The sequence below is a fragment of the Rhea americana genome, unplaced genomic scaffold (genome assembly GCF_003343005.1).
Source record: "Rhea americana isolate MKP2758 unplaced genomic scaffold, rheAme1 scaffold_267, whole genome shotgun sequence".
Lineage (NCBI taxonomy): Eukaryota > Metazoa > Chordata > Aves > Rheiformes > Rheidae > Rhea > Rhea americana.
In genome coordinates, this window is record NW_028186387.1 from 531182 (window position 1) to 545387 (window position 14206).

At 38.0% G+C, this 14206-nt stretch overlaps 1 protein-coding gene across 1 annotated transcript in view; it reads left to right on the plus strand.

The window, feature by feature from the left end:
- The first annotated feature begins 896 nt into the window (after positions 1-896).
- Positions 897-14206, plus strand: part of SVEP1 (sushi, von Willebrand factor type A, EGF and pentraxin domain containing 1) — a 110158-nt gene continuing 96848 nt past the window's right edge. Inside the window, exons 1-3 of the mRNA XM_085307889.1 lie at positions 897-932; positions 1456-1711; positions 2947-3123. Coding sequence (XP_085164015.1) covers positions 897-932; positions 1456-1711; positions 2947-3123 — 469 coding nt within the window. The remainder of the gene's footprint in view (positions 933-1455; positions 1712-2946; positions 3124-14206) is intronic.

Consider the following 14206-nt stretch of genomic DNA (forward strand, 5'->3'; position numbering starts at 1 on the left):
GATAAAGCACTTGACTGCAGGAGGTTGCCTGCTCAAGATAACATTTAGGGAAGCAAGTCAGCCCATTCATGGTGACTCTTTGGAACCTTTTTGAACAGCAGATGTATCCAAATTCTCTGCTTTCGGTTTGTAAATTTTTAACTTGGCAGTGGATATAGTCTCAATAAGAATTTGTTTCTAACCAGTCACATGTTGCCATCTGTTCTAAAACCTGTTCAACTTCCCCTCCACAGAGAGAGGCTTTTAAAGCCTCAGCAAGCGTAGCTGTTTTTTGTTGTTGTTGTTGTTGTTGGGTTTTTTTGTGTGTTGTACATCAGGTGCATGAGCTGCATGGTTTTCAAGGCTCCTCTTCCAGACAGCATCTTTTCCATCTCCTGCTTTCTCCCTTATACCAATGAATGTGTATGTATCTGCTTTCAGATGTATTCTCTGTCCGTTTACATATGTTATCAAATTGCTTGTGCACTCACTGTGGGTTAGATCTCCCTTTGTCTTACAGGAAGTGAATGATACAATCACTGTTTTGTTTTCCAGAATTTCTGGAAATTTTACTTGTTAGAGAAAGAAAAGGCAGATGGAAGGTGGAAAGGAAAATGTGGAAATGGCAAATTCCCTGGCCTGTGGCCAGATAATCACTGTGGAAATTTTAATCACTTACATGAGCTTCCTCATGTAAAAAGTTGGTATTATAGGTTTGTGAGAACTGTTTTCAAGTGTGTTGGACTGATTATTTTTGCTGATTTGCCGGTCCCTGCAATTTTTCCAATAGATTTGGGAAAACTTTTGAGGATAATTCCTAATAAATTATTTTTCTTAAGTTACCCCTTACAAAATCTCTGGAATTTGTTCATGGAGCAGATACTGAAAGCCATGATAATGAGAGTGGGCATGTCGCCATGTGCATCTTCAGCCTATTGGTGTGGTGGGATTTGGTGAGCTGCTCATCTAATCCCRAATAGTCAAACCAGTTTGGAGCCGAATGACATTCATCTGGTGAGCAGTAAGGCAAAATGGACCAGACTGTCAGCTGACATGCACCCACATCACTCTTTTGACATTAAGACAGTTGGCAGCATCTGAAGTTTTGTCCCAAAAAACAAATCCTACAATGGATTTTCAATATTTATGCTAGCCATTCAAATTGCAATCTAAATAGAGTTGCTAAAGCGCTGATCGAGATCTTTGCTGTCACAGGGGTGATCAGTGTGAAAATGTCTCTTTTCAGCTGTCATTGGACAGACTGTGGCATCTAAAGTGTGAGTCAGCATTTGGCCTTATGTAACCGCAGTGTCTCTTTGCAGATGGTTTATCTTTGTTAATAATGGGTGGTCTTGCAAAAACTTAGTCAAGCTGTATAATCCAAATAGAAGGAACTGCCTAATGGGTGAAAGTAGTGTTCGGATCAGCCACTGCTAACCCTTTGCCTGAGATGTGTCATCTCATTTTCTCTTCCAGCAAATATTGCAGCATGCCCGAGGGAATGCCACAAAGGTGATATTTCTTATTACCGATGGATATTCCAATGGGGGAGACCCAAGACCCATTGCAGCATCCTTACGTGAATTTGGAGTGGAGATCTTCACCTTTGGAATATGGCAGGGGAACATCCGAGAACTGAATGACATGGCATCCCATCCAAAAGAAGATCACTGTTACCTTCTTCACAGTTTTACTGAGTTTGAAGCTCTGGCACGCAGAGCTCTTCATGAAGGTATTGATGTGGTAATCTCAGAAGTCCCAGGGAGAGCACAGGTCTGAGTAGAAAGATCTCCAATATTGTCTTTGTATTACATTTCATGTAATAGTGATTCCTTATATTTTTATTTTTCGTCTCACTTMCCAGATGAGGTGTTCATTCTTCAGGTGAAAAAATAAACAGTTTGTGACTAACTCACGATCATCAAAATGTGAGCTAAATTCTCCTCCTTGGTGTATGCACACAMATATTTGCTCAACTCTTCATTTTGCCTGAGAAGGAACAGATTGAGCTCTTGGCCCAGTATAACTTTTGTATGAATATGTGATACTGGTGACCAAATCTTTGGTTCTCCAAAAGACAAAGAGACACCTAGTACAGATCTCAGGCCTCAGTGCCCTTTGATTTAGGAACAAGAGCTAGCCTATTCAGAAGATTTTCAGGTGTCTGTGTACAAAGATAAAAGATAAATATGATTTCTTTTTGGCCTTATACATTCAGTAATACTTGAAAGAGCATGGAAAGAATAGAGAGTTTGGATTAGACTTTTATCATTTTTACCTACTTTATTCTAAAAACAATTCTCCCTGAATGCAGAAGAGGTTTACACTAGCAAGTGAGAAACATAGCTAGAGATGTGAGAACACATGGTCTTATGGCTAGTGGCTTCATTTGTAAGCCACTGCTGCTTGAATGAAACTTAGTACAAGCATCAGACTAGCTCTTAATATTATTTGCTTTATTTAATTTTAAACAGTCTGCTACTGTTACATAAGTAGTGGGTTTTACTGCCTTCTGTTTGTTCCAGGTAAGGTGTAATCATTTTGTGGGAGCACACAGAAGAAAAGGAGTGGGGTTTTTTTTGAGGAACATAACCAAACTGATTGGAAGTCCCATGAATGACACAGAGGCAGAGACAGCACCCACCTAAGTCAGGAGAAGCTGTCTCAGGAGCTCCTGTAGGGAATGAGRCTGAATTCCTGCATTTCTTGCAATAGTTAGTGCTTGACTCGAGTGAAAACAAATGAAAGACTTTGGAGATCTTTGTGCTGTGGGTTCCAGAAACTTTTTTCTAGAATAAGAATGCCAAGTTTTTCTGTACTTTGTGTGAAGCAAATTTCTACTTACTGCCTTCACTATTGCTCAGGAATTAAACATAGGTTTTTAAGAAGCGTTTCACTAATGAAGTGTTGTGAAGCTGTGGGGGGATTATTGCTTGGATTTTTTGTTATTAAACTGATATATTTCAGACCTGCCCTCTGGCAGTTACATCCAAGAAGATATATCCCATTGTTCATACCTCTGTGAGGCAAATGAAAACTGCTGCGACATCATGGCAAGCTGTAAATGTGGCACTCACACTGGCCAGTTTGAGTGCATCTGTGAAAAAGGGTACTATGGGAAAGGACTRCAGCATGAATGCACGGGTGAGTCTCATGTCTCCATGACTGGGTTTCTCTTTGTGCCCTGAGTATACRGCTAATCTAGTTGGGGGAGATCAACTGTATTTGGCTTTAGGGCTATAAACCTGGATCAGAATGCATTTGGGGCTCTGGAAAAACTCTCATTAGCTGAGGACTCAGAACTCAGACTTTGGTACATAAATCCTTGGTGAAAGTTGCAGTCAACTAAGCATTCTTTAATTATCCCATGTTGACTTACAATTACTAAGAATGCGTTTGGGTCACTAACTAGAAACTTGTCATCACATTTGGCTTCTAGGAGTACTTATTTGAAGCCTATAGCCAAAATGACTACAGGAACAGTTCTTTATCGTGCGCCAGAATAAAAACATGGAGGCAGATATTATGGCTTTCTGGGTTCCCTTCAAAGTCATTTTGTAAGTGAAGTGATTTTATTCATAAATAGAAAGAATTTCCTTAGGGAAGTGAAAAGGAAAGTTGAGCCACTGGTTTTCAGCTCTGAGAGACACCAGATGCCTTTGCTTAATAAAAAATTTAAATTGGTGGGTAAATAGCAATTTTAAATATGAAAATTCTTTTTACATACAGTTATGAATTCAGTTGAAAGTTATAGAGCAGTCCAGGTAATCTAAATAAATACTTGTTCACCTATTGCAGTGACTATAATAAGTGAAGGGAATGCGTGTAAAAGATACACAAGTTTTGTTCAGCCCCATTTATGGGACAAAATTTCACAATTATCAGAACATATCTGAACTCTGTTACATTTGGTTTATGAGCTAGATGAAAGGAAGGGTTTTAATCCAACATCTCTCCACAAGAAACAAAACATAGTGTTCTTGTGATCTTATCTGTCCATACRTTCTCACTTATTTTCTATGTACATAATCACAGTTCTCATCAGTTTCCACTGGAAGTGTTCGTCAACTGTTGTGGATGTGTGCATATATAAGGATTGTATAGCCATTTACAAGGGCCACATTGCTTTCTCAAGTRTGGTTTTCACTGTATTTAGAGGTCTCTTAATGTAACTATTAGTAACTCTACTCAACACAGGTAGGTTTGTGAATAAAAACTGAAGAATGCCTTCAGGAAAAGGTTTAACAGAGGCTGTGATGTCTGTATGTCTGCTCTGAGAGGAATAAAAGGGTACAGTGAGGAATCTAGATTATACCTGAACGTAAAATGAGGGAGAAGTGTTCTCTGACAGCAGTACAAAAAAGTACTGAGGTACCACAGTAATTGTGTTGGGAAGATGATCAATTGCCTTGTAATCCTTGTTGACTGTTGTCTTATAACTCAGCTTTTACCTGTGGAGCATCTTTCCTTTGATCTATATTAAAAGGGAAGCAGGTAAGTATAAAGGAATTTGTTGGGTTTTGAGTGCAGAATGGTTACAGGGATACAGCAGAGTCAATGTCAGCACTGCCACATTCAATCAGATTCTYATTTTATATCAATGGGTGCAGCTTGCTTGTGTGCTCACTTAACTTTAAACAAAKATATGCTATTCTATTTTCTTGTTTTCAGATGTAATTCCAATTCATTCTAAACAAAATAGAACCTTCATCTTAATTTTTGTTTTAGAATTCTAGTCTGTTCTCTCTACTTCAATGTAGGCTTCCCAGTAGCTTATCAAACAAAATAAACACAGCTTATTTTGCTCAGCATTGTCTCAAGCAGTAGCCTATATGATTAAATACTGTTTTAAACTATTTCTGAAAGTATTTGAACTCTCATTGTAGAGTTAACGTTACCCTTGCTACACAAGAGAAGCTTCCTATGGAATGAGCTTACCTTTGAGTGCCACTAAGAATAATAAAATTCCTTGACTTCTTAAAATGTGTATTTGGCAACTGCAGAGGAGAGTTTTGTTTTAATATCACAAGCAGGTGTCTGTTAAAATAGTCTTTAAAAGTGTTTCATATTAGATACAGTGGAAACGAACTGACAATTGCAGCCATCTGCTATGTATGGGAAGATATTGAAAGATTCATACATGTATTTGGGGGAGAATTTGACCTGAATAGTGCAAGCCTGTTCTTGTAAATACATCTGCTCTGCTCAACTGCTGTGGGCCCCCTTAAGACAGACAAAAACAAAAGGCAACATGTATTCTTTAAAGGAAAAACAACATATTTTGAAATCTTGTATTCTGAGAAAGATTCCAGCCTTTTCCTTCTTTTTTTTTTTAAGTATTTCTCAGCTGAGCATAGCTGTGGATTTGTAGAGCCTGAGGAATTTGCAGAATGTTTCATAACTTTTCTTCACTGCATAATGTGCAGCACTTCCGGCAAGTTTACATTGACAAGACTTATATTTTACTGTGATTAAATTGGCTACTTTTAGCTTTTAAATGGTTAAGCTTTCATATACCATGTTTATTTAATGCAATAAAGCTTGTTTTTTTAAGCATTTTCATCGAGATAGGAGATTGTTCCCTTTCCATAACAAATCTGTTCTTTTTGTAATGGTTATTTTCTGTATACCTGTATAGTTATGCATTATACCAGTTCACTGCTGTTTATGGTTTTGAATGTGAGGCACCCAAATAACTATGTAAAAATCATAACAATACTTGCCTTTCSTAATTACCTGAAAACATGCTCTAGAAATCTTCTATAAAATAAAATAGGAGCCACATGCTTTGTGTTGGAAAGCAGAAACTGGCTCTCAATGTCCCCCTCCTGTTTTTTGTAATGTTGGTGATGTGCCATGGGAAGAAGAACAGACTGACTGTTCTTTACTTCAAAAAACAAACCRAACAAAAGAATAGTGGACCACACAAGGAACCTCCTGCAGATACAGACTTCCCTGAAGATTGTGACAAAGGCAGCAGTGGGGAGGCAAGCTATGAAGCAGTGTGATGTACAGGGAGGAAGAGGAAGAAGTGTAGAGGTAGTATCACAACCAGTCTGAGTGTTGTAGAGAGCGCAATTATCTTCTTGTGGAGCACATAAGTACTTCTTTTTAACAAAGCTTCGCTTCTTTTCACCTTCTTTTCCTTGATTGCTTATGTTAGACAACCAAACAAAAATACAGAGGAAGCAAAAACAAATTTGTGATTTCTGTGATCTAAGACAGTGACTTCTGCTCCATCAATAGTAAGGTGGGCCGTTAAAGTCATCTGCAAACATGGTGTCCATCACATTTATCTCATCAGTTACCTCCTAAGCAGAGCCCYGCATTTTGGGGAAGCATGAAATCTTGCAACCAAGTGTTCTCYTTTACGTACAGTGTGGACCCCATTTTCTGCAGCATGAGATATGCATAAAGCTAGTGTGTAATCAGCAGAGCAGAACAAGTAAATAACACATTTATAGCTTATGCTGTTACTCTTTTTTGATTTATCTTTGGTCCACTGCTTGTATGTAATTATAGAGGTGCAGAATTTGACCATATGTATACTCATACATACTGCTTCAGGAGAGTGCTTAGGCTTTGCATTTTTTACAGGGATGAAGCATATCAACTGTCATCTGCAYAGCCTTGAGTCCAATAGTTTTGCCTGCAAAATAACACATCGATTTTTTTGTAGAGAGCTTTTCCAGTAAAATCTGTAATCACATGAAACTATGACTCTATGTACAGATTTTAACTTAGACCACATTCACTTAAAAGACTAAAAACTTTGAGGAAGTACAGGTCCAGTGGGGGACATATGGACTGTGTATTTTTTAACTTCTCAAACTTTGGACCCAATTTCCAAATGAGCTTGTTTTGCCATGAGATTTTCAGGATTGTTCCAGCAGTGAATGCAAAGCAAAACCTGATGTTCGTAAGCTGTAAAGCTTTGTAAAAAAAAAAAAAAAAAAAAAAAAAAAGTTCGTATTTGCTGCTTCACTTGTTGGTGATTTCGTTTTTGTTAAATAAGAGTTTTATGTTTAGTATATTACTACCAGATCTTTAGTTGATCTTATAGGAAAAATTTTAATTCCAATGGTGACTCCAATGGCCTATCCTAAGAAAGCTAAATATCTCTGATACTTCGTATATATTACTGCTTTATTTGAAATTTACCCATTTTAAAACTCTCCCAAGTGGAGCCTTCTGCTGTTATAGATGCTTTTTAGTGGTGTTTTGTGATAATGCAATGAGTTTCTAGTGTGAATGTGCTGTGTTAACATGACTAGCTRTCATGAAAGGAGAAGAGAAAACAAGAATGCAGGGATCTCAAACAAAAGGAAGAATGCGAAATACCCMTCCATGACTAAGCAACACTGAATCAATCTTGATTGTTATCAGCAAGAATGTTCTGTGCTGTCATTCTTTGTTTTTTTCTTATAAATCATGTTTCACTTTTTATGGATACTAGTTTGCACACAACATCATCATGGGTAAACACAGAAGAAATGTAAATGGATGTGTTTTTCTGGTAAGGATATCATAACATTGGGATGGATAAGTATAGAAGAAATTGATGTGTTTTTCTAGTGAGGGTACTGAAAGATAAGTTGATGAAGGAGGTAGATATAGATAATGACGAGTGATATAAACAAGGATATGGAGGGTCACTGAGTTAATTTTCTTCACAAAATCTTTAACACTTCATAAGAGAATTTGAAAACTTAGATAATTTTTGTTTGCATAAAAATTGAAGGAAGTGGCACTTATAACTATTTTATTTGGAAAAAAAAACATGTCTGGAAGCACATGGAATCATGTTCTTCCAGATTTTTTACATTAAGACTTGCTTTCTCAAAAAATCATGGTGTATCGTTTTGACAAAGAAACATTTGCCCCCTCATTTTGACCCTAAAGCCCAACATTTCCTGCTTTGCTCTGACAAGTTCAGGTACAGTCTTCCATTTGTCCCCATAGGAAGCAAAGCAAAGGCTGAGAAAGATTTTTTGAAATGAAGCACGCACTAAAAATAYGTTCCTTTGGTTGGGTAATTTTAAAACCAGTATTCAAATATAAATGACAGTAAACTTTTCATTTCAATAATTTTTTTGTTGGTAGGAGTGACTATGACAGAGATAAATGGTAACTTGTGTGGTACTACCGCAGCTCTACTTGCTTTGTAAATGCTTTCTGACACCAAGCCTAATTTGTTTCCCACCTGTACAGTCTTTATGAATATGGGACATTTTTGGCAATGGAAGCTTCTTTTGCTGAGTTTACTCTTTGTAGCCTTRTATCCTTGTATTCACAGAGTGAAACAGAAAAGACTTCTAGAGTACAGTGTGTATGAAATAGGGACAGATTTTGTCAATTACTGAAAAGTRTTCCTTGTGGTGAAATAAAACCTCTATGATATGGTTTCTTCAGGTGTGATCTTTGAAAGGAGACAGTAGCAAGAAAAACATTGTTAAGAACAAGTTTCATGAATGTTTTGTATTTGTGGGGAGGAAGGAAAGCTCTGATGAGGTTGGGATTCTGTTTTATTGCGTTAATGATCTAAACAGAGATGTGGCAAATGACACAGATTTTTCTTGAGGGGTTTCTGTTGTTTTGCTGGAGGATTCTTCTTATGTTTTGCTTTGTTTTAAGATACGTGAGCCCCATCATCTTCAAAATGGGATTTTAAGCCAGGTCCAGTCCTTCAGAAAAACTCTTTGACAATCCTTAAGGCCAGACAGTGAACTTGCCATCCCATTGTGAAAATGTGGAAGCTTTAACATTTAACCAACTCCTTTGCTTGCACAACTGTAGGAAGGGAGCTTTGTTGATCTATTTTGAACTGTATTTTCCAGCTAAGCAAATGACCTGTATTGCTGCTGGTGTTTCTTAACTGTGTCCATAGTCCTGAAAAGTTTACTGAATGACTGAGAGTATTTTCAGTAACGTTAATTTGTTTTGAATCAAGTCCATGTATCAGAGTGACAATTTTTCTCTGTTCTGCAGAGCTTATGTATCAATTTAAGCAACATGATAGCTACTGTGGATAATTATGTTTCCGAATACAGGATATTTCTAATTCTATGCCATATAGCTTGTTTCTTTTACATTTAATACTGAACTGTAGTGGAATAACAAAACCCTAAATTTTCTTTTAAAATGAAGTGGTGAAGTGAAGGTGAGAACCCAAATTCAATTTTGGTGTGTAGTGACTTGAGGAATAGAGGTACAGATTTTAAGTCTTTGTGCAGCATTAAGAAACACCTTGTCTTTTCCAAGTAGATGTCATCAGAGGCTTTAGAAAAGAACATGAAGATTTTATCCCAAAACAGATTCTTCCATGTTAAGCAYTGAGACATTTCTGAAAAACATGTGACAGAAAATTAGGAAATGGTATCATCGTTACCCTTTCTTCGTTATCTGGGAAATGATTTGTCCTACTCACCTGACAATGTCATGGAAATAAAGCCACTGGCCAAAGTTCACATGTGCAGTTAGAGAAGAAAAATGTGCTATTTGGAGGGCACATTAAGAGGAGTAGAAGCCATGCTCTGAATAGAAATAGGCACTACATAGAAATAGACTCCAGCTTTCCACGCTGAACTGACTTGGCCACTGTATATATTCGTTAGCATTGGCCATCATAATGAGGGCTCMCAGTGTAAATACAGCAGGGATGGTTTTGGTCTTCAGTCAGATCAGACTGGAAAACCTTAGCTGTTMTGCCTGGGCTTTTTCTTGAGTCTCTAGACGAATAAAAAGAAAACCATCTTATTTACAGTGTGATTTTACACTACTGGAATTACTTTTGTCTGAAAACAACCTTTTTTGGTTGCATAAGCATAGGCTAAGTGTACTTTCTGAACTCTGTTTAGCCTGTGTCTTCCTTAGCTGCCTGAAGAATTCGTCATATGCCCAGTAGTCACAGAAATCTTATACATTTTAAGCTCAAACTGTTGTAGGACAGCTCTTTGATAAGCCTTGGTCACATAGACTCGAGAATCATTTTCAGGGCTGAGACTTTAATCATGACAGCCACGTAATTGGGGAAATTGTCTATGCATTGAATCTTTTAATTAAAAGGTCTTTACTGCAACATTCTTCTGTTGGTTTTATGAATTAACAYGGTGTCATCTTGCATTAAATACTTTTTCAAAAATATATAGTTTAGAGTGTTTTCATATGTATATATGTATATACATGTATATATATAGAAGTGTGGGTATATGTGTATGTATATATATGCACACGTACACGTATTTTTATATATATATATATATATACACACACACACATATACACGCACACATATACACACACACACATGTATATATATATCCCTGAACTTATGCCAGTCTCACAAACTAAAAGCAGACATTTTAGCATTCCATGAGCCCTTAAGTAGATTTTATCTGAGGTGAAGAAAAAACAAGAATTCTTGAAAGCGGTTCAAGTGCATCCAAGAAAAAACTAAGATGACAGTATGAAGCAAACAGTTTTAATTACTGAAGTGAGAATTTAAAAGACTTAAAAAAAATAGCTTGTTTTAATTAACTGTTTTGTCCCTAGAGACTCTCCAGGGCTCCAGAGCATCAACTTTAAGTACTTATGTCATTCCCAGGACTTCATGTGAGTTATACTTAACTCAAGGTTAAGCCTCTATGCTTATGTTTATGAGGTTCTGAAAAGGGTACTGGGGTTCCTGGCATTGTTAGGTTGCTCTCAGAGACTTATCAAAAGTGATTAATTTAACCAGGCAGTAGCATAGCATTCCTAAAATGACAAAATCAGGCAGTCACTGTTTTGGAACTTGATAGATTGTACGTTGTGCCACTTAGTCAAAAGAATTTCAGTCTTAACACTTCAGAATCGGTTTCTGAAAGAACATGGAGAGTAGGAATATTTTTTATTATTATTAAATGCTTGTCGCTCTACCTAGACCAGCGAGTATTGCAAAAAAAGATCTCTGTAAAAAGGACTACTCTTCCTCTTGACACTTTAAATGATATTATCTGCTTCTCTTGCAATATGAAGCAGGTATTGTGTACAGAATACAGTTCACGTCATTTTGCARGTGTTTAGAGATGACCATGTGATAATTGCTCTGGAACTGCACAGTTGCAGCTGAGAGGAAAACGAAAACGTGAAAGCAAAGCTGCACAGAGCGCATCAGGTCATGACCCACAGATGAGTTCACAAATTTTGACCCAAATGAAATCTTTCAAGTGAAGTTTTCCCAGAAGACAATGCAGATGTTCCTTCCACTACCTTCTCTCCATTTGCTACTGCCAACATCGAAGAGGAAAGAGGATGGGGGAGAAAGGGTGTGATGGCATTTCTGTTGCTTCTTCTGTTCAGGCCTGGCCAACTGACTTCTCCATGCTCTTTGCAGAAAGATATCTGGCACGTTGTTCGGMTCTTTTCACATCTATGTTTTTTTCTTCTTCTTGTGCTGCACCTTCTCCTTTTATTCAGCTGCAGGAATCCAGAAACACTACAAACTTGATATCTCTCCAACAAGGACAGTAGGCAACAAGAAGAGTGGGCTGGAGAAAGAACCTGAATCCTACCATTGTGAAAGGGGGCAAAAGCACACTCAGCTGTGAAAAGAATTAAAAAGAAKCAATTGTAGGCATTTTATGATAAGATTATTCTACCTGCCAGATACTCTCTACCACTAGAATGGATGGGTGCAGTTCAGGCTGCTGTCTTGTGAGCAGCCTTCTTTTCTGCTATCACCCTAAAAATCTACTGCAAATGGTCCAGCCTTCTCACCTAGAGATGGTGCTGACTGCATGGAGTGGGGCAGTGTTTCTTGGAAAGGAGAGAGCAGCAGCACAGACCAGTTTCATCAAACAGGAAATTGGTTTTTGCTGGTTTTGTTGGTGTTTTGGTGAAAACAGAAATCAGGACTCTCCACAGAAATGGGAACCTCCTCAGGCTGAAACCCTTGGGTTTAATTTGTTACCGTGCAAAACAAAGCCAGACTAGCAACTTAGAGTTCCAGTGCAGATGTTTAAGTAGGGCTCACATCTGTAGGTTGTTTGAACATTATTTTTYCCCAAGCCTGAAATTTATTAAGCATGAAGTGTTTTCCTTTGGTATTTTGCTCCATAAAAATGTAGTGAATGATCTTTTAGTAGCAGGGAAAAAAAGGTGAGGAAGATTAGTTTTGCAGAAATGTGTATAATATAAAGCCTATTCATAGTTAATGATATAGTCTAGTTACAGTTTGAACCTGGCAGGTTCGAAACAAAAACCAATGCCATTGTGCACCAAGCTGGAGTCTTTCATTAGTGTAAACTATGGAGGAATTGTCCGTCTGTGTAGGTGTATGCAGCTGCATTGATTTTATGCAGAGCTGTACTCTATTGTAACAGCTTAAGGTCTGGCTCCTTCTCCTGGCCATGAGGCAAATCTGCTGTTTTTTTCCATGAGAACAGAAGAAACCTTCTGAGGATAGCTAAGAAATGAATGTGTCTAAGACCTATAAAGTTCAGACAAAGGGTGTTCCCTTCTAAATGCCACAGTTAACACCCGTGCATTTCCATCTCTGTGTAGCATATAGTTTGTTTCTCGAAGAAGAATGATAGAAGATAAACTACAACAACTTTCTTGCATTCTGGCTGTTAATTCTGCACGTTTTTTTCCAGAGCTCATTGTTACTCATTTCAGTATATGTGTTGATTAGGACTTCATAGGGTGGCCCAAAGTATAGCATTTTTATTGCTATTGTCAGGCTTTCCTCCAGCTCCAGATTTTTTAGCTTTGTGACAGCAGAGTGCTTACGATGTTCTAGTTATAGTCACTCAAAAAAAAACATGATCTGGAAACATACACAGGTGGCATGAAAAATTACAAAGAGAGAGATACAGGAAACATCAGTGTTCTACTGGGACACAGGAACATCGACATGTACACAGGATTAGGACACCCTACTGAGTCTCATTAACTTAAAGGCGTGTATTTATATTTTGAGTTTTATCTCTGTATAAAACCACTGTAGCTTGGGAGGAATACGTAGCTGGCCTCTTACTGTATKTTCTCTTCCTGTCCCTCTCTTCATGCTAATTTTTGCCCTGTGAAGCCTACGTAGGACCAGAATTCCCGTAGTACCTTTAAAGCAGCTGCTAAGTAGTTTGAAAGTTTTGCATCTTCTTGACCTCTGTGGCACAGAAATACCTTAGAGGTCAAGACAATAGATATGGAAGAGTGTTTTGCCTGCAGGAATATGAAGTGCTGCAAAAAATCCTCTTCCAGTGTAACTGGAAATTTGACCAAGAGCTACTGTACCAGGTTCAGACCCTGAAGCATCTTCTGCCAGTGTCTCTTTAACATAACAGCAGCTGAAGCTATTTACGTTCATCTCTACCTTTTTCAGTAGATGTCGATGCCACTCTTTTTCAGTGCCTGTCCACCATAGCAGCTATCCTAGCCTAGGCGCAAGAAGGATTTGCACAGAAGCAGTGCTAAGCTCTGCTGTCTTCTCAGAGCAGAACTTGTGAGGACATCAGTGCAACCAAGAAATAAAGCCTGTTCTGACAGCTCCTGGGATTTACTGCTGTCTTCAGTCTCCTGGTATCTCTTCATCAGCAATTCTTCAGCAGGTGTCTAGACCTTCTCCACTAGATCAGAGGCAAGAAGGCATTCTGAAAGGATGTGTGAAGCCCCTTGTTGTCTTCTTCCTTCCCATCTTCTCTTTGACACTCTGTCCCGCAAGATGCAGGGGATGGATTACAGTTGTTACTTGTCTGCAGTTTTTTTGCCCCTGAGGCTGAAGCACAGGCAATTTTTAAAGTTAATGAGTTAAAGGTATGTGAATRTGTCTGTCAGACACTTTGCAAAGTTGTCTGTCAGATCTTAAAATTCACCTTTAGTGATACTATAGACTGATTTATTGTCCTTGCTTTTGGGGTCATTTTAGGGAGGCCTCCTATGTTGAAATAGAAAATGCATGCCCCGTACATTCCTAGGTCAGAGAATTGTTTGACACTTGCATCCCTCACTGGTTCGCAGTCTGCAAAAGTGCAAAAAATTAGTGCAGAGATGTTTGGTTCTAATTCAGGAAAAATAGCAGGATATTTTGGGGCAGCACCGGTTATTCTGTAAGACCAACYAATTGGAATCAAATGAAGTCTAGAAATAGACTTTCCAGCTAAAATTCAATGGCTGAATAATTGGAAGTCCTAGTAGATTTATTAAGCAATGACTCAATCTTATTGCTGTTTACAGGCGTTTTTCTTCA